Source organism: Accipiter gentilis, chromosome 6 (genome assembly GCF_929443795.1).
Source record: "Accipiter gentilis chromosome 6, bAccGen1.1, whole genome shotgun sequence".
Lineage (NCBI taxonomy): Eukaryota > Metazoa > Chordata > Aves > Accipitriformes > Accipitridae > Astur > Astur gentilis.
In genome coordinates, this window is record NC_064885.1 from 12,947,118 (window position 1) to 12,967,867 (window position 20,750).

A 20,750-nucleotide genomic window follows, 5' to 3' on the forward strand; every position below is an offset into this window, starting at 1 on the left:
ATCCCCCAGGGTGCACCGCGGCGCCCCGTGACGCCTCCCTCGCCCATTGGCCGATAGCTGTGCAGAGGCGTGCCCCTCCCCGAGAGCCGCCGGCGCGTGGTTCTTAAGCAGCGTGTCGGGACGAGATCGTTCCTCGGAGCGTGATTGGCTGAAGGCGCAGGGTGTGGTGGGCGGTGATTGGTGAAGAGGGCGAGGGGCGTAGGCGCTGCGGATGATGGTGGGCCGCGGCGGGGCTGCGGGCGAGGCGAGGCTCGGGCAGCAGGAGAGGCCGTGCCCGGCGGGGCAGGCCCCGGCTGCGTCCTCCTTCCGGGGCCTGGCGCGGACACGGGGCCTGCGGGACCTCAGCGGCGATGGAGGCGTGCTCAAGGAGGAGCTGCGCCCCGGCACTGGGCAGGCCGTCGTGCCCCCGGCCGCCTCTGTGGCAGGTACTGCCGGGGCTCCAGGGCCTGCGGTGCTGAGCAGGCCGAGGTGCCCGTGCTCCTCCCGTGGGCCACGGGAGGCCATGCGGCAGCGGCTGGGCACCCCCCTGTCACGGGGCCCAGCCTGGTTCTCGCGCCTTCTCCCAGGTTGCGTGTCCTCTGCTCCACGCCACCAGCCAGGCATCCTGCAAGGAGCGCTGCGTGAGCCGGCAGCCTGGCTCCCCAGAGGTTTTGGTGCACTCTGTGGTAACATTGTGCCCTCCTTCGTGGGTACAAACCTGCAGGGTCCGCTGACCATCTCTGGAGCAGCTTTCTTTGTAAATGGCAATTGTTAAATTTAATCTGTTATTAGCAGAACTAAGAAAACCAAAACTCCCTGGAAGTGTAGACTGAAGTCAGGGTCTTGTGCTCATCCGTGTCATTCATGTCTCGGTGCAAGGTCCTTGCTTTGATCTGTGTGGCTGGGCCTGAAGCATGTGCTGGAGGAAGTGGAGAAGGCAGAACCTGTTGTAAAAGATCCCCTGAGCCTCTAATGTTGAGGTGCTTGTGGGTGGCAGATCTGAGTGCTTTGGACTTTAGCATGAGATCAGAACAAGAACTTAAAGTGCTTATACAGTAGTATGTCTTTCTGTTTCAGAGACTGTCTGCTCTCCTTATCAGTATTTTAGCACTTGGAATACTCTGTTTAACTTCTTGTGGCTGACAGATTAAATGAAAGGGCATCTTGACCTTGAAAAAAGCAGGCTTTCCAGGTCCCACCTGTGCTCACAGTACGGAGAAGTTTGAAGCTGAAAGTGGTTCCTGAAGTGCAAGGGCCTGGTGCCGTGTCAAGGGAAGCCCATTATACTGCATTTTCTAACTAAGTGAGAACTGGAGTTATGCATACAGTGCCCACGAGAGTGGCAGAGCTTGGAATGATTCGTTTTCTTCTTTGTTTCTCCTTCTAGGGCTCCAGCTTTGGTTAGGAAAGGCTTTGTTACATATTTCTGCAGACAATTGGGGCATTTTAATTGCTACAGCTGAAGTTTCCAATTCTTAAAAACACAAAATCACATCCCTTAGTTAGATAGGGATCAGGACTGTCAAGCAGCTGCCTTTTCTGGTGATGATGTTAAAACACAGTCAACACCACTTGGCTCCTGGGATGTGATCGCGTTTTTGGTACAAAACACAGGGTGGTTTGTGCTGCCTCTGCTGTTTTATAGCAGAAGGAAAAAAAAGAAAAGCAGGATAACAGGGTGGCATTGCAAAACCAGTTCCCAGTGTGCTCCTGATGGTACTGTTACTAGATATGATATTAAACTCTTGCTTTTTTCTTCTGACTCCTTGCTTTGGGTCCCACAGTGAAGTACTCTGGATACCTGGAACACTGGGATGAGCCCTTCTGCACAAACTACTACAGCAAGTTTCCTGGGCTGATGAAACTTGGAAAAGGTAAGTTTGGGCCAAAAAGTTTGTCCTGGGACTCGGGGTTGTAAAGACCAGCCCATTAGGACATGTCAATTTAAATGCTGTTTAGTATCTTTAGGTTATTTGAAACCTTTAAAACTTGTTAATGGAGTCCAAAATCCTTTTGCTTCACACAGGGCATGGTCAGTCTGGAACTGATCACTCTCTGCCCCTCTTGACTGTTAGTGGCAGTGGGGGTGCTTGTCTTGGTGTTTTTAGATTACCGGAGAGGAGATGTTGCTGTTCACTGTGTGCTTGATCCCACAGCAGACTGCCTTGATAATCCGTAACAGGGGGCAGCTGACCATTGTAGCTGCTGAGATACGAGCTACCAAGGATTTTTTCCTCCAGGCTTTAGGACAGATTGTTGTTTGGTGTCTAAGGGGGTTTCCATGTGTGTGATTCTTATGACCTTCCAAATCTTGTGACAGACATTACGCTGGGGGGCCTGGAAATTGGCCTGCTGACAATGAAGAAGGGAGAGGTGGCAAGATTTGTCTTCACACCGGATTATGCCTATGGGCGTCAGGGCTGTCCTCCTCTCATTCCCCCAAATGCCACGGTCATGTTCGAAGTGGAGGTGCTGGACTTCCTAGACTCGGATGAATCTGACACATTCTTTCAGTTGACTGCTGTGAGTTGCCTTAATAAGGTTTGAGACCTAAATCTGGAGGCTAAACCTCTGTTGTCTTTCCTTCCAGTTGCTGTGGCTCATGCATTACCTATGTTTAGATTAATGCAGGTGCAGTTATCCAGACCCTGGGCTGCTAGCTCTGCTGTGATACAAACACATGCCCTTTAATGCTGCCCCTGCATGCCTTGCTCTGTTTGCAGTCCTGTGCAGAGGGAGAAGCTGGGAGCTGCCTTTGTTTGTTCCTGTGTGCTGAAGTCAGTGGAATGACTTCCATTTATTTTTAGCTTTATAAGAAACCTCATGGTTTCACTAGAGGGCACCAGCTTCCAGGAATTTTTCTGAAGGAACAGTAATGAGCTGTCTGTAAAAATGCTGTTCAGGCTGCAGTGTCCAAGTGCCCCCCCAGCCCCCACCCTTTGTCTCTGCTTCTTGGCTGCTCTCCCAAGTGCTCCTTCACTGTTGGCTTTCCTCCCTGGTGAGTTACAGTGTTATTGTTAATTCCCCCTTTTCATGTAAAGGGCTTTGGACTGTGGTTGTGGGTCAGTGAGTGGGGCACAGGCAGCAGCACTGCTAGGGGAGGCCCTCCTCATTCCCTCCTGCTGCTGCACAGGCCATTTTTTTCCCCACACGTAGCCCTGTGAGTGAACCACACTTGTTGCAAAAGCTTACTCCCCTTGCTAGTTGCCCACCCTTTCTGACTAACTGACCTCTCTCTGTGAGCTGGTTCAAACTAGCAAACCCAGGAGAAAACCTGTCCCTCGATTTTTAATTTTTTTTTAATATTGTTTTATTATTGTTGGGGTTTTTTGTTTTGCTGGTTGTTGTCTTGTGTGGGTGTCAGGCTGGTTCCAGAGCTGGCCTGAGGTAGCCATGCTGGGTGATACTGAGCCATTAGAGCAATGAAGCCTTTTGATCAGCTTCACCTTTTGTGCCAGCAGTAGCATTTGTGTTAACTGTCTGCTCTGTGCTAAGCAGATGAGAGAGTTGGGCAGGATTTAAGAACAAATTCCTGCTTTTTTTTCCCTCCCCTGGAGTCCTTTTGGTCCTGGTGAGCTTCCTAACCTGGTTGGTAGCACTCTTCACCAGGAGTTACCAGCACAAGAACAGTGGTATGTTTCAGCCTGGCAAAGGGAAATGCTGGGTGGTGGTGTCCTGGCTAGACGCTGCAGGGAGCTTGACAACGGCCTGGCTCCTGCTCTGTGAATAGAAGGGGACTGACTGTGCAGGACTCTCCTATCTGAGCTGTCTGCTTGTTTTCTTTTGAGCTGAAATTCAGGTATTTCTTTGTACAGGAACAGCAGGATACATTTCCGCTACAAAAGGTGTTGAAAGTGGCAGACACGGAGAGAGAGTTTGGCAACTACCTCTACCGTAAGCAGCACTTCGAGGGTGCCAAAGACAGATACAAAAGGGTATGACACCAGAAGAAAAATGTCTTCCATTGTGTAAAAGCTGTGAAAGCAGTGATTATTTAGCTCACTGTACCAAGTACAATTTAGAGATCAAATAACTTTATTATATTTTCCAGGCATAGTTTGTTATTTAAGAACAGATCTTTAGACACCTGCTTTTTGTGAGCAACAGTGGTAAAGGAAGAAGAGGGTTGGCAGAATAGGCAGAATGCTTTTCCTTCGGACTTGCTCTCTGTGGGCTCTAGCTGAGATAGAAGAGTACATCTCAGCAGCTGTGTGAGCCCTGAGCAGTTTGCATGGCTGACTGCTGAACCAGAGCCTTTCAGGTCAGTTTTTGCTGGGTGATGTTATAATACAGCATGGCCTTGTATTGCAACAGTGTGGTGATTAGTGCTTTGAGAAAGAATTTAGAATCCCTTTGGTCTGGAAACAGATATGACTGGCACACTGGGCACTCTAACATTTTTAGCCTTCCAGTTGGGAATCAGAGTAGTTGAGGTTGGTGGGAACCTCTGTAGGTTGTCTAGTCCAGCCCCCTGCTGCAGGAGGTTGCCCTGCACTGTGTCAATTCAGGTTTTGAACATCTCCGAGGATGGAGATTCCACAACCTCTCCAGGCAGGGAAATAGTTATTCCCAAACTGGAATGCATCTGCCTTTGTTCCAGAGATAGTGAGGTTTTATGATTTTTTTTCTTCCTTCCATTCAGTTGTTTTTTCTTGGTATTTTTGTAACAAAAATAATTTAAATTGCCTTTCTCCCTGTAAGATTTCTCTTCCATCTTTGTCCTTAAAGTCTGAGTCTTGTGTGTAATTTTTCTTATTCTGCCACTTTCAAGTTCTTTGATAGGTTCCTAAACCTGTAGTCTTATGGCTGAGCTGGCTAATTGTACTGATAATGCCATGAAGTATATTTAGAGTTTTGATTATTACTATTTTTTAACTGACATAAGTAAGCAGAAACATGGTTGTAGCTGTCTGATGAGATGGATTTCTCACTTGCTGTAACAGATTTGTTGTGCACTAGTTCTTTTTCCCCTGTCTCCTCAGGCGTTCTCCATCCTTGGTCGCAGCCCTTCCAGTGAGGCAGAGCAGTGTCAGATCAATGCTTCCAAGTTGCTGGTGCTCCTGAATCTCTCTCTCACTTACCTGAAACTGGAACGTCCTGCCCAAGCTTTGGCATATGGGGAGAAGGCCTTGGAGATTGACCAAAGAAATGCCAAAGCGCTGTTCAGGTGTGGCCAGGTGGGCAAAAATAAATTCCTCTGGTAGCTACATCAAGGAATACCCTGGCCTGACTGACCAAGAGAACCTTGAATGAACCAAGGAGAACCACTAAATTCTGGGCCAGGCCTCCTAAGCTGCTGCAGCAGTTGAGGTGGTTTGTCTGCGTCTGACATCTTAGAAAATCTGGCCCTGTAAATCTGTCGTGCAGATCTTTTCATGGGGGATTCCTGAGCTACCTGGATCTGTCTCAGAAATGTTTGTGGTTGCACATGTTTGAGTCCTGAATAATGGCAGTGAGTCTATATTTATCCTGCGATGCCTCTGTCTTCTTTCAATGGCAGGCTTGTCTCTGCATGACAGAATATGAAAAAGCCCGGGATTTCCTGGTCAGAGCTCAGCATATACAGCCGTTTAACCACGATATTAACAATGAGCTGAAAAAGTTGGCAAGGTGAGACATCTCCTTTCCATCCCTGTGGAAGAGAGAGTGCTTAGACAGGCTGGAACACCCACTCAAAAATATTTAAAATGTTTAAAAAAAACCAAAAGGCACAAAACTATTGGGTTAGGAAGTGACTTGGGAAAATGCAGAAGGTTTCTCTTAGTGTGGAGGCAGCTGATGCAAACATTTTGCAGACACAGTGGTTACAGGTAATGGGTAAGAAGCTGAGAGCACCCACTCTTTCTGTACAGTTTCTCTGGGGGGATGTGTGTTACGCTTCTTGTGAGTAGGTAGGTCAGGGTGATGACAGGGAGATGGGGGCTGCTGAGATGCCTCAAAACCAATGAAATGCAGTAGGCTAGTGCTCAAGCAGATACTGTTCTGGATTAGTAAGTATGATTTTCATCCCCTTTAAGATGTGTTGGTTAGTTACAGCAGCTCTTCTGCACTGCAAGTGCTTCAGTGTACAATGTTACAAATACTAATGTCTGTTGAAAGTTAATTTCTTGCTGTCTTGGAGGTAGTAAGTGAGCAATCCTGAAGAAAAACTTTGCCTTCGCCCACAGGCTGAGTACAGCACAATCCTGCCAGCTTTAGTCATGCCCTAGCCCCACCAAAACATGACTAACGCTAGTCTCTCCCCTCATTCTGTTCTTCCCTTTGAAACTGGCAAAAGCACTAGCTGGTTCCCAAAAGTGTGTGCTGTACTTCTGGCACTGTTCACAGATGCAGAAGGCGATGCAGTCCCCAGCTTCAGAGATCACAAAGCAGCCCTTGAATACGAACCCTCTTTTGTGTGTTGCTGCTAGGCATTTGCAAAAAGGTTTGTAGGCAGCAGTAACATCTTTTATTAGAGTGGTTGGTGCAGCTGAAAAAGCCAGTCTCGTGGGCTGAGTGCCTTCACCAGGTAATGTTTTGGTAGAGGGCTGTCCTTGGAGGTCAGTGTCCTATATGTCCACATAATCTTTAATAGTCTGTGATAACACCAAGTCTTCAAACTTGTTCTGTTACTTCTGAAGTACAAAGAACTTGAAGGTAGTATTAACTGCTGGTCTGGAAATCTGAAATAAACCACTTCTATTCATCCTGATCTGCTTCTGGGTATGTAGCTACCAAATTGCTAGGTGAGCGCAAGCAGCTATAAAATAGATCTGGATGGCTGGCTAGCTACTCTTGGAGGCTTGGTATGTGAGTAGTGTCAAAGACCTGTGGTACAGTGCTAGAAGTCCTGATTCTAGAAGCCTTATGTATTTCCTTGGATTTGTTCAAAATATGTTGGCAGGTAAAAGAGTAATCTTGCTAATAATGTTGAAGTTGTGCTGCCAGGAAGCAACAAGACATTCTCCCTTCAGGGAAGCAGCGGGCAAGCTTGTCGGCTCTGACTGGAGATAGCACGTACAACTAATGCATGTGTCAGTAAGCTGAGTACGCGTTAAACCACTCAGAGCTGTGTTGTCTGGGGAGTTTCTGCTTCAGTGCCAGCTAAAATTGGTGTATTTTTTGCTTCTACTATGACAAAGAGTGGAATTAGTATAAAATAGATGAAGACAATGTTATCGGGTGTTGTTAATTATGACATACCTCAGTCTAGATCCTGTAATGTTGCCAAACTGCCTTGCCTGAGAAAACTCATAATGTGATCTGGCAAATGCTTCAGAAATGGAATATGAATCAAAATCTTGTTCTTGGAGGCTTTTCACTTCCTTACCGAGTACATTTACACTTTGCAAAAAGGAATGTTGTGTGTTAATCAACAGCTACCTTTTGCTGTCTGAAACAAAACTTTGAAAAACATCTGTGTAACAGCTGAACCAGGTTCTTGGCAAAATTCACTGGAGAAAACCAGGGTGAGGGTTTTGTGGAATGTGTGACTGGTACCAGCTGCAGTGGTCTTGATGGTGCAAATTCTGCTGCTGGATTTGGCAGTTCTATTGGAAGCCTTGCATTGCATCAAATCCAGAACAAAATGGGGTTGTTCTGATACCTGCCATGAATCTGTGCCTCCAGATGAGGGGCTCTTTAATTTCCTGCTGTGGCAGGCGTGTGGGCATGCCGTCCACAGTCTATGTAGGCGTGCCGTCCACAGTCTATGTGGGCATCCCTCATCTACTCAGTGGGAGACTTGCTGTGCTGGGATTTCATTGAATGAAACACTTGGAGATTTTGGACAACAGGTGCTGATGGTAAGGGGGCTGAGAGAGCATTAGCCAATGTCACACTTGTGCTGTTGCTGGTGTGTTGCAACAAAAACCTTTGCTTTTGACCTTATATGGCAGCAGATGCAGGAAGGCTGACCATGTGGGCAGCCATTGATCCCTGGGATGGTGCCCAAACTGAGTCACCCTCTGGCTCAGGGATTCCTCACCAGTGAGACCTTGTTGCCAGAGAAGTGAGAGCACAGGGTACAGAAGACACTGTGCTTGGAGAAGCAGTGATTAGAATGGAGCAGTCTGGGAAGCTTTTGCCATGCTAATGTGGTGCTGGCAGGGAAGTGAGAATGGAGGAGGAAGCATCTGCCCTGTTGTCCACTTAGTCCGGACACAAATCCCTGCTGTCTCCTACGCATCCTCTGCCCAGATTCAGTGTCAATGGAAGATACCCCGGAGTAGGGTGCTTGGATGATGTCTCCTGCTAGGTGCTGAAGGAGCTCACACAAAGAATGGCACAAATGAGGAGACATGAAACTAGACCACAGGACACAGGTGGGGTTTCCTCTGCATTGTCATATGCTTGCCAAGCTGGTGTAGAAAGCATCTGGCCACCAAAAGTCAAATGATCTACTTAGCTAATAGTCACCAGCAAAGCAGAGACCCAAGGTCTGGGGATGTTTCCAGCTCTCCTTCCCTGGCATGGCAGAAAGAAGGGCTTGGAGGAGTTGCATCTGTGCTACCAGCACACTCTTATGTTAGGCTAATTTATTTATATAGAAAAAAAAAAAAAATATTTTCTGGTTGTGGCACTGACAGTTGGGTGGGCAGTCCACAGCCCATGATGCCATGCTGTGCTCTACTTTGCAGCTGCTACAAGGGCTACATGGAAAAGGAGAAAGAAATGTGCTGTCGAATGTTTGCCCCTCTCAAATCTTCTTCTGCCTGACCACAAATAAAGGTAATTAAGTTGTGAAAAAGGGTGGGGTCCCCCAAAACCTCTGTTGTGTCTGAACCATTTTCAGGTGGGGAACCTGCTTCTCTTCTGTATGGGAGGATTTTGGAGTCAAAATGTAAGGTAATGGGAGTGTGTGAAGGGGAGAGGGCAGGATGTTGAGGTGAAACACTGCTACATGTTCGGCTTGGGGCATCTCTCTTCTGAGGCAAGCTGGCGTGGGACAGGAACCTGAAACTAGCAGCACTTGAGTAAGTTTGGTTTTGTTGTTTCCTGTGCTGCTCATTCCAGCTATTCCTTGTCAGAGCCAGGGGGAGAAATAGCTGTGTAGTCTTGTTTCTCTGCCAATTAAAAGAAACAAAAAAAATTGTTCCTGTCAAACTTAAGAATTGGATTTCCTCCTCTTCTCCAGTGCTCCTGTCTGGAGCTGTTGGAATGCCTCACTTAAGAAAAATCTAAATATTTTATTTCTGTTTTTTTTAAATATTAAAAAACCTGTTTGTATAGAAAATTTCAGATAGATGTTTTGGGCTCTCTAAAGCCTTAAATCTTCTAGCAAAATTGACAGGTTTATAAATGCACAAAGGCTCTTTGATCATTCTTTTTTTTGTCAAAAACCTTTGGGGGGGTGCAAGGGGGAGCGGAAATCTTCACTGGTCTCTTGCCTCGGGGTAAACCCTAGGGAGAGAGTTGTGGAAAATGACAGCAGCCTTCTGTCAGAAAGCATCAGCAACTCAGGGCTGTCAGAGTTTGCTGCCATTCTCTCGTGCAATACAGGCAGTACCTCTTTTACTTGTAGCAAATGAGTATAGGCAGCCTTTCCATCAGTAGCAGTGCAAGTGCAGGTCTGGTATTTTAAGGTTGGCTCTTTTGTCTGTGCTTGTGAGGAAGCTTGGTATTTGAGGAAGAGGTTTGACTGAACATCTGCTTCCTAAAGCAGCACAACCCTCTTCTGGTTGTATGTCCCTCCCTACTGTAGTCTTCACACCTCCTGCCACGCCTGAGCCCAGGTCTGAGCTGGGCATGTTGCTAAACTGCCTCGGAGCACGAATTCTTCTGCCTTGGGTTCAGGATGAGACTGATAGCATGTTAGCAGGTACCTACACCCAGACAAGTAGCTGTGAAAGGGGATTTAAGGTTGACAAGTGGTCTTGCCAGCCTGTGCAGGACGTCTGTGGCTCTGGACTTGGCAAGGAGGCTCTGATTCTCCATGTGCTGAATTTCAGAGACTTGCAGTTTAGAAGCCTGTAGGACTTGGGTCTCGTATCTGATAGTAATATGAAGCAGTGCCTGACCTGGGAAGCTTCTTGTGTTGATCTGTGCATGAGCTGGCCCTGCTTCATGGTGGAAATTCTGAATGAATGTGGTGGTCTGCTGGGTCACCAGACAGGTCCTCCATGGGTAAGGTGGTGTGGCCTCTTGTTTCCCAGAAAGCAGCTTGCAAAGATACTGATTTCCACACAGTTGGTGTAATGGCACATTGCTATTGTTCTAAGTAAAACAGTGTCTTCAGTTAGTGGAGACTGAGAAGTGCAAAGGGGAAGGGAAAAAGAGAAACCTCTGCTGGAGGCAAGCTTAAGGATTGGGCTGAACTCTTCACCAGCCAGTTTCTCCACTGTCTCCTACTGATGCACATGTACAGCACTTTCCTGGAGTTCTCCTGCCTTACACAGCCAATGGACAGCTGTCAGATAAAAAGACTTCTAACCTTCTTTGAAGTTGATTTTTAGTTACAGTATTAAGAATATACTAAGTCTTCCAGACAAACATAAATGACTGAGACCTACACAAGAATCTACTGTTAATTCATTGCAAGAAAAATCCCTTGCTGGAGGAGGTTCTTGCAGGGCAGGGCCTTGTGCTAGCTGGAGGTTGGTTTGCTGCTGCATCTTGCTTAAACTTCATTACTTATTCAGAGAGGAGTAAAGCAGTTCCAACTGGAGCTCCTGCTCTCTATCAGAGGCACTGCTAATTAGTCAGACTTGAGGCAGAACATTCTTTGGTGTTTTCTGACAACTTTGTACAAGTTCAGTTTAGGGTACAAGCTGTACTCTGAGTCTGGCAGGCCTGCTTCATCCTTTCTGTCTTAGGCATTGAGTGAGTAGATGGCCTGTGAATGCTGCCTGTAGCTCATGTTTAATGATCCAGTGGAATCGTAACAATTATGGAAAACTTTCCTATATACCAGCTGGCAGGTGCTTGTTAAGCATTGACCTGACCCTTTGTCTAGCTTACCAGCTAAATGACTCAGAGCTGTAGTTGTGGCATTTTCTCCCTCCTGAAACAGTGCTACATCCATTCCTCTGCTTCAGAGCTCCTTCCCAGGTGGGTTTGCTATACCTTTTGGTGAGTTCTGCAGTGGTTGCCCTGTTACAGGGACAAATGCTTCACTTCTCTGTACTGAATAATCCAGGGCTGTGTTGTATGTCAAACCCAGACATACTTGAGTATCTTCATTCTGCCTGGTATTTCTGTATCTCTGACTGTAGAGTCCAGTTCCTTTAATTGCCACAAACATCTTGCTCAGAGCACATTTTCTGCCTTTTTAACAGTGTTTCAGGTCAGAATAAATCTTCTCTTTGGTGAAATGCAAGGCCACTTGTGATACTTCCTGAAGGAATTCAGAAATACTCAGAGGGAGAAATAGAAGCACACTTTCTTAAATCCATCCTGCTGCAGTTCCTTCCAAATGCAGCGGCTTGGGTCTCATGCTTGCCCCTCTTTGGGTTTGGGTTATTTTCCTGCCTCTGTACACTTTGTGTGGTGCAGACGTGTTGAGCCAGGTTACCTGGGATGTGTGTAGCTCAAAGTCATCCTCAGTGTCCCCTAAATTGCAGGATGGGTGGGATGAAGACTGCTGGCTTATTGGAGCTTTTTGTTCTTCCTTGTTTGAAAGACCCAGCAGGGAAAAAAGTGATTTCTTATTGTTGTATTGCTGTGATCTTTCATGATAGGTTAATCATCAGGTGTGGGGACAAATTGCCTAGAAATGTCTGGATTCTAGTAGAGGGACCTTGGTGATAGTTTCATCCCAGAAATATAAGTCTCTGAACTTTAAAAAAAATATAAAATTTAAATTTTTAAAATTTAAAAAAATATTATAGGTGGGCCAAAGTTGAAAGCTTGCCTCTAATGTGTATCTCAGCTCAGTACACAGGGGAAGTGGTCTCAGTAGTTGAGAGCACACGGGGAAGTATTCCAGCGAAAACAAACAATGCTGAAATTATGGCAGGAAACTATGACTCTGAGGTCAAACTTGAGATTGCTACAAATAGCAGAGTATAGCAATCCTGAAGCCATTAATTGGTGAGAATTGGCTGCAGAACTGGGGCTGTGTCACCCAGTGGTAGACTACCTGGTAGTCACCAGGTAGAAGTGACTATAATTGGGCTTAAAATAAGCAGCATTTGCCAGTTAAACTGACCTAATAAGCTGAAAGAGACTTGCAAATAAACTGAGAAGTATGTGCATAACAGTCAAAACTCCTGCCTTGGGAAGGCTCCAGACCTTGAGTAAGCAGCAGCTTGCTCCTTCCCCTCCTGCTCTCCCTTATGACTGAGCAGATCTAAAATGTGCCTCCTGCTGATACTGTCCCTACCCACTGTGTAAAGCTGAACAACAGAGAACTGGCAATTTCACTTCTTTAGAGTACGCAAATTACTGTACCACTGAGATGTCCTGCGCTGCGAAGGAAATTAGGTATCTGCTTTATGCTGAGCATTGCTGGAGCGAGTGGGAAGGCTTGAAGGATGACTTAATTAAGCAATCTCCTTGCTAAGCAGAGGAAGGAGAAAAGCTTTAATAAGGTTCTTGGGTTGGGTTTGTTTTGGGTTTGTTTTTCCCTCCAGCTCTCTCCCCTTCTAGCATCTTTGTCTTTTTCAGAGGAGTTGTACAGTTCATGCCTGCGGTAGTACCTGTAATAATACCTCCCTGGAAGATTGGTGGGCTCTGTCAGTGGCGAGATGACATGTGTACTTCCTGGTCAGGTGTACTGGACATGGCTCCCTGGTTTGAATGCTCTAGGGGTGGCTTTCCTCAGATTGGGAGATCTGGCCTGGGCTTAGAAGTGAAAAGATGATATGAATGGAAAGGAGGGAGACCCATGCAATATCTCGGTGCCTTACTGTGCCTGTACTCCAAGGCATTGGTGAAGTGATGGTTCTCCAGCCTCATCAGAGAACTGCCTTGGGGCCCAGCCCAGGGCCACCCTCTCTAAGACTTTGCAGGTGTCTAAAGCCCGGGGTTCCCCTTTGTGTGCTCAAACATAAAGCTCCCAGGTGAGGTAGGAGCAGGTTCCTGGCTGCGTTTCTTCTCAAGCTCCTGTCTGCCTGCCTGAGGCCACCCAGCACACTTGCCCTGGAAAGGACAGGCTAAGTCCCCAGTTAATAACCCTGTGCAGGCTTTTATTTCTCAGAGCTTTTGTCAGCAGCTGGAAGATAAAATATGCTGCTGTTACAAATCAGTGGAGAGTGAAAAAGATGCGGGGCTCTTTTTATTCCTGTGATAATGCTTAGTTTATCATGCAGGTAGAGTTTAAAGAGAATGGTCTATGTGTAAGATGTGAATTACTTTATGAAGAAAGTTTTAGGTTTGCAGAGCATTCAGTGTTACTGGCCTTCAGTTCCAGCAGCAAGGAGACTCATGGTTATTTTAAGGTTTTCTCTGAAGTATCACTTTTAAAGTCTCCTTTCTCCACCTCCTGTGTTTCAGTTGTGATAAGCTATATGAAGTATAAGTAAAAATATTTTGTTAACCTTGATGGGTAAAAAGGCAAATTGCATAAACCTACACTGAAGTAGGTAGTGACCAAACTGATTTTGGATGGGAGCCTGCTGCAGGTGCCTGTGACTCATAGGCTTGGGATGCAGCTACAGCTTAGTTGTGCTGGTAGCTGAGGCACAGAAGTCCCCAGTGCTGCTTTTGGTCCTTGTGGCATTGCAGACAGTGGTAAGCAGCTCTCCCCAGGCTCTTGCTAAACCAGGCAGAACTGGCATGCCTGACCACCAGTCCTGCTGAACTGGGGTGCTCCAGACTTTCTCTCTGAACTAGTAGAAGAAATGTCTTTATCCTATCTATTTCTCTTAGTCTTAAATCTGGGGATTTTAAAAGGTCATGCCTTACACAGCAAAACAAAGGGCCCTTTTCCATGCTTTACTGTTGTGTGCTTGTTCTAGTCCAGTTTACTGGAGGAGTGCTGAGTGTAGAGAGCTGTAACTGTGCCCGTATGAAGAATCATGTATCCTCTTGGACTTGGAGGTTGTTGCCACCTCTAAAGAGCAAAGGATGTTTTTCACTGCCTGATTATTTCAGTGACATCTCATCCTGAGCAGACATGCTCAATGATGTAAATTGCTTTACATGGACATGGGCCAGCTGTGGCCTGGCTGTGCCCATGTATCCTACCTGCACTGGGGTCAGTGTCGCTAAATGTGGGTGTCCCTGTGTCTCACTGCTTGGGCTTGGCACTGCACTGAGGACTCTGCTACTGAGACAAGGCATCAGAGCCTGTAGCAGCACTCAGAGCAGAGGGGAACTGGAGAACAGCAGAAGATATCTTCAGCACACAGTTGGGAAGAAAAAAAAACCTTGATGATGGTGGTGCAAACCATGCCCTGGTAGCTGATGTTTTGGGGGGCCTCCGATGGGTTTGGTGGGGGTTTGGGGGTTTGTTGGGGTTTTTTTGCTTATTCCACAGTCTCCACTTTGTTCAAATGAAACTGCAAACTTTTAATGACCTGATACCCTAGGCTTCAGGTGAGATGCTCTTCTTATGAGAGGGTGCTGGTCAGGGTCTTGTGAGGCCTGCCAGCTTTCTGTTCCAGCAGAGTGAGCAGTGAAACACTGACAGACTTTAGAATAGTTTAAAATACTCTTAACTGGGCATTGTAGTAGCTGTGATGATACAGAGACAGCTGAGGTTAACAAAGTAAGTGCTAAGTGCCCTCAAAAGTGTTCATTGTGGCTTTGGGAAATACTCCTCTGCTTGTGAGCTGTCAAGCATTGTTTACCAAGTGCAGCCCCATAATGGGGTGTCCTTTCCATCAGCAGCAACACAGAGTGGCTGAGGAGATCAGGGGCTACATCACTACCCGAACAGCACCAGGGCAGGGATTCCTGTGTCTGACACGGTGGCAACAGCACTTTGCAAAAAGGCAGTGTTTATGGTGGTTAGCACCAAGAGGCAGGAAATACTAACAAGGGCCTCAGATTTGGAGAATGCTGCTTTCAGAAGACCTTTTTGCTTAAGATGCAGGGGGTGTCCTGGCACTGCAGTGAGTTGGCTTGCAGAACTGCAGTTATTTCCAGTAAGGGTAGACATGACCTTCATGTGCCTCTCCCACTACCCACCCTGCTTTGTCAGGGACCTGTTGATTTGACAGAATGCTGAGTATTATGGACATGAAACTTATCTGAGCTCTTGAAGGACTGGGAGCTGTTATAAGGATCAGTTTCAGCCCAGACTTGCTGGATGAAGTCCTTTGTGAGTCAGAAGTGTGTGTTGAAGAGTTCATCCCTTCTTTCACCTTCCCATAATTGTCCCTCTTGTGAGACCTCTTGCTCTCTGAACAGTTGTTTTGTTGCTTTGTCTGGGTGCTGTTGTAAGGGGCTTTATTTAGAAATGGTTGGGAAAGAGCTCCGCTTTCTGTTTTTCCTTTTTGCTTTAGGTATCCTTGTCCTATCACAGATCTGAGCAGACTTGACAGATTCTTCTTCCATCATCTCAGGTTCAGGATGGTAGTGCATGTCATCAGCATTCAGGGTCTTTGGAGTTGAGACTTGTTAAAGATCTCTGGAGAATTCATCCTGCCACTGAGCTGTCTGTCTAGCATACAGGCAGTGCTTGAAACTGGCTGTGGATCCTTTGCAGAGCTGAGGATCATGACAGATTGACTTGCAAAAAAAAAAATCGTGCGAGAAAAGTGTATAGGCATGGATCTTCAGCTGGCAATGGAAGTTCACATAGCTTGGTTATATAAATGAGGAATAGTGCATCTGCTCCTTGCACCTTCATCTGTGAATTTGGACATTTGGTGCACCTGTGATGGGGTAGTCAGAGCCTGCTCAAGCCTTCAGATTTGGGGAGTCTCTGAGCATCTGCATGCTTGTGTGCTACCGCACTCTGAAGGTAGGCTTCACAGCCATCTTGGCCATAAAAGTGAGTCCACTTGAAGCACTAACAGCTGGACATCCCCAAACAACACATTAGAGAGAGAAACAAGGGTATGGCTGACTGCAGAATCACTTCTGTAGGTAGCAGATATGTGGTACCCTAATTAGGTAATTTTCTGAAGGCATGTTGCATGCTCAGAGACAGGCTCCCTGGGATGGCGATACGTCGTGTTCTCTCTAATAATTGTCCAGATAAAACCACAATAGCCTGGCGCTGTAAATTGCTATTTCTTCTCCTTGTATCAGGGTGGATTGCCCAGCACATCTTGTTATCGGCTAGCTGATAGCACCCTAGCTGTTGCTGGGCTTTCTTCTTGCCATTCAGGAGAGCTGCAGCCTGTCAGTAACCTCTCATGGGGTCCACGTGGTGCGTTTCAGGAGGAGCTTTTTCACATGCCGGTAGCAGTGGTTTTCTGTAGGCTGACATTCCAGAGTAGCAGTTTCTTTTGGGCTTGTTGGGGTTTGAGTGAAGAGCACTCCTTAAGCAATTGCTGTTCAAGAAGGTTTTAGCTCCTTTGCTAATCTGTGCTCCAAATGTGTGCACATTAACATCTGTTTTTCCAGCGTGCTCATGTGGAGCTGTGGTGTAAGATATACTGTATCCTTCTGACTACCAAGTCAAAACTTTCCTTCGTTTCTTCTCCATGGTCAGTGAGAATCCTATTTAGATTTGAATAGAAGTGTTGAAAAGAAGGCATTCTGAGAGGTGTTGAAAAGAAGGCATTGTCTCCCATAAGACACATGGAGGCTACATTTCTCTGAACATCAATTAAAGGCACTTCTTTGGATGTAAAAGCCAGGCCAGCCTTCCAGGCTGCCCTCTGGAAAGCTGATGACTTGATAACTTCTCTTGAGGAGCACTCTTCTCACTGAGGGTTATCTCAGTGCAGTGCTGTTGGGAGATGCTGCTTCAAAGCATGGGTGTAATGAGGGCTGAACTGGCAAGAGCTAAGGTTTAAGTGCATGCTTCTTACTTTCCAGTTTTGTCATGCTTTGATGAAAACTTTACCTGCTGTATTTCGTGCCTACATGATACTTTCCTGCAGCCCTGCTAGAGATGGAGGTAGGAAAGGCGGAGCTAGGGAAGAGGCAGGAACAGTTCTTTATGCAAGAAAGCAGCTTAAACATATTTTAAAGCCTTAGTTAAACATTAACTGTTAATTATGGCTTTAATGCAGAGTAAAGGTGACTGTGAATTATAAATGACCTGTGACCTGGTATGTTGCTTACTGTAAATTGATGATCGAGTGCCTTGTCTTTCTGAAGCATGAATTAAAATAGCTGGTACCAACAGACTTATATCTGAACTTCAAAGTGAGCATGTGCCTTGCTGGTTTTTGTGGCAGAGTTGCTGCCAACCTACTGTTATGTGAAGGAAACAAATATTGGAGCAGAGTCCTGGTTGGAGGCCACTGTTCTCCTACGTGCAGGAGCAGCAAATGCTTTGAATGCGATCCAACTCTCTGCATCTTCAGGGCTGTGCGTTTCCCCTCTACTTCTCTTTTGGTTGTGTAGCCATTAAGTAGAAATGAAAGAGACAAACTGATCAAACACTTCTTGAAATGGCTTTAGGGTTTCAGTTTGAATATTTTTTTTTAATTAGCTCAATGTAAAGACTTTAGTACTTCAAATAACAGCTATGAAACCAGAAGACTCACAGTTTGATCCTTTGTTTTTTATGGTGCACAAGAAGTCTCGGTAGCTGTCGGTTTTATACCCAGCTAGACACTCCAAACCACAACAGCCAGTGGAAACATCGAGTGATTATCTTTTAAGTATGCCTATCAGGGACATGTAAAATGAAGCACTGTGTGGAGATAGGATTAGACTGACAAGTAGCAGAGTACAAGTCAGTTGCAGTTTAGCAGGAGCAAAGATGCTTTTTCTCTAATAACATGCAGAACACTATAGCACATCAAGTATAATTTTTTTCCACTACAGAAACCTTTCTTTCATTGTCCTAGTTGCTAGAATTTTCTGCTGTCAACTGGAGAAATGATTTAAGCATTTTTATCTCTGATTCATTTTCAAAGATAACAGATCAGCTGAAGTGTTCTCCAGTAGTTTTCTTTCTTTAGAAACTTCTTCTCCCCCTTCTCCTGGTTGAGGGAGATACTAGAAAGCTCTGCCAGCCTGAAGCTGACTGAATATCTTGTGTTACAGTGAACCTTGTTGATGCCCGGTTTTGGAAGGTTTGACAATAGAAGGTGGCCTGTTAAATGAGACTGTAACATGGGATTTTGTGAGTCTGGGTGAACTGGGACAGGGACTCTGCACTGACTTGTTACTGTGAATCCTAGTTTGTGCTAGGACAGAATTCTTTACTCTTGTGTTTCTGGCAATCTTGAGTTGCTCAACTGTTTTGTGCTTTTCTTATCCCAAACTTGAAATGGGGGGCAGCCCTTGAGAGGCACATTGTCCTGTTTCAGACTTATAGTTTTCTGGCAGGGTGACATTTGAGTTATGGGTTTTGTGTGGCTCTGAGCACACAGACTGACTAAAACTCAGCTTCTTCAAGGTCATTGGAGGAAGATGAGTAATCTGGTTGACCTCATAGCTAACCCTGCTCTGAGCAGGGTGTTGGACTAGAGACCTACTGATGTTCCTGGCAGCCCTAATTATCCTGTGATCCTTTCAAGGCGCTATATATATATATATAATGAATGAGGTGTGGATTTTGAGCATCATGTGATCTTCATCTTCTCATCCTTTAGTCTGCAAAGCATCTGTTTTCCTCACAATTACTGCTTTTTTGCCTTCTGGTTAGCAGTCTGTAAGTTGATACCCTCCAAGGAGCAGGCTTCCCCATTTTGCTACTAGTAATTTGATTTACATTTGCAGAGATTGCCACTGCAGCTGAGCCAGCTAAGCAAGCCGTCATAGCTATGGCTGCTGAAGGAGTATGAAAAATTGGTTTGAGCTCCTGGTGTTCTTGAGCTGGGAGAAGGTAGGGCATCTTTTGAATGTACCTTCTTTGATCCTTAGAACTTCTATAGGAGACAGATAATGGGTTATCTTCTAGAAGGGTTTCCAAGGATTTTTCTATAATTTTTTTCCTTCTGCTATTCATCCTATGGATGACAGAAGGAGAAGGCTAGCTTCTCAGCAGTGTTTTGGTACCATCTGCACCATGACAAATCAGGGAAATATCCTCTCTATCAATATTCCTCTGTATCTCAGAGGTGCTACCTCTGAGCAGCAACACCATGAGCAACAGGATGTTGAAATACTTTAATAGGCACATCAGAAAGCAGTGTGAATATGAGTGTATTTTATCCCAGGTGCTTAATGGCTGTGGGGCCAAGAGGGAACTCTACATTGTGCTTGTGTGTACCATAGCTTCACCACAGATCTTGCAGTGTTAGACCAGCACTTGAAATCCAGCTCAAATGGCTTGCAAGGGTCAGGGAGGAGAAGGTGCTGGCTCTGTCTGCAGGTGGAGAGGCAGAGGGAAAGCATGGCTAGGAGAGGTGCTGAAGGAGCAGGTAAGTTTTTGGCAGCAAGGTCAGTGTAGCCATGTGGAAGGTGAGGCAGGTGGTCCAAGTCCTGATCAGTGACCCAAGAGGTTCCCCTTTGAAATAGAGGGGGGTTGGGAAATAATCACAGTTTAGAAACAGTTCTGGTTTATATCCAGACAAAACTGACCCTGTGCCTAGATACTGGTTTCCTTCTAGTGAAGCTCTCATGACCCTAAAGAGGGGGAGGGATGGGGGCTGCAGAGGGGAGAAAGAGGCTTTGGTGTCACCTTCTTGGTGTGTGCCAGGACTCCAAGAGGACCCAACCACAAGTGAGGGTGATGGGGCAGGAGGAGCTAAGAAAGAACAAAATGCTGGGGCTGGGAATACTTTGTGATCCTTTGCTGGTGCCACAGTGGTGCAGCCAGGCCTCTTGGTGATTGTGCCCTGCAAATGGGAAGGGGGTGTGGGAAATGGGAGAAGATGGGAGCAGGTAAATATGGTGAGAAGCAATAGAAATCTCAGATGAGGAGAATGGTGGATCTTCTAGGAGGCACAGGACTATCTGCCAAAGGCAAAGAGTAAGTATCCAGGCACTGGCTTTCCCAGAACAGGGTTGGAAAAACACAAGTGATGGGTAGCATGGATGACCCCATACAGGAAGGGAGGTGGTGTGTAGGGTGTTCTCAGGGTTTCTCTGAGGTGGACTTGCTAGTTTTGAGTTCTTGGAGGAAACTGAGTATTAAGTGACAAGTCCTATGTGAGGGGAATTGAATGAATTTTATGGGGATTTCACTGTGCCTGTTTCATTTGTGCTAATCCACAAATTCTGGGTGTTTCTTTCAGGGCCACTGCAGATGTGTGCTAGTAACAATTGACCATTTAATACTAAAATGGAATAAAATGTACAGATGATCCCTGTGGGACACTGACTGTGGTATTTTGTTATCCTAGGACCTCGCCAGCTGACAAAAAGAGCCGTTCCTTGGACAGGAAGGAGACCTGCCTCTGGGCACGTGGAGGTCTCAGCGTTGCATCTGTGTTTTGGGAAAAGGGGCAAGAGCACTGTCTTGTTTTGAGAGTGTGAAGTGGAGGTTCTGTGTTTATATACAACCTGATTTTCCTGAAGTTGGTTTTGTTTGCCATATTCCGAGGCTATTTCCAGAAGAACAAAATCCTGCTGTAGGAGAGAGAAAGGCGTTCCCTCTCTTTTCCTGCACAGTCTTTGAAGAAAAGTTGCCTGACATCCTACCTCTTGCAGGTTCTGGGCTGCTTTTAGGGAATCTGTAAATGGGAGTAGGATGCCATGAAGTTTTGTATTGTTTATACAGGTTGTTCTTTAAAAAATTGTTTGATATTTTTGTTCTGAGAAAATAAATCAACCTGAGAACTAATGCTGGCAGGACTTTTGCACAATAAACTGGCAAGAGTGATTAATGTCTC

The 20,750-nt window shown here is 46.0% G+C and overlaps 1 protein-coding gene across 1 annotated transcript; it reads left to right on the top strand.

Moving 5' to 3' along the window:
* Positions 1 to 214: 214 nt before the first annotated feature.
* On the top strand, positions 215 to 20,315 carry FKBP6 (FKBP prolyl isomerase family member 6 (inactive)). Its single transcript, XM_049802767.1, has 8 exons — positions 215 to 425; positions 1,764 to 1,853; positions 2,300 to 2,502; positions 3,795 to 3,914; positions 4,962 to 5,156; positions 5,480 to 5,589; positions 8,598 to 8,688; positions 20,262 to 20,315. Exons 1-7 carry the CDS (start codon positions 215 to 217, stop codon positions 8,674 to 8,676), a joined length of 1,008 nt encoding a protein of 335 aa, XP_049658724.1. The 3' UTR covers positions 8,677 to 8,688; positions 20,262 to 20,315.
* Positions 20,316 to 20,750: the final 435 nt, after the last annotated feature.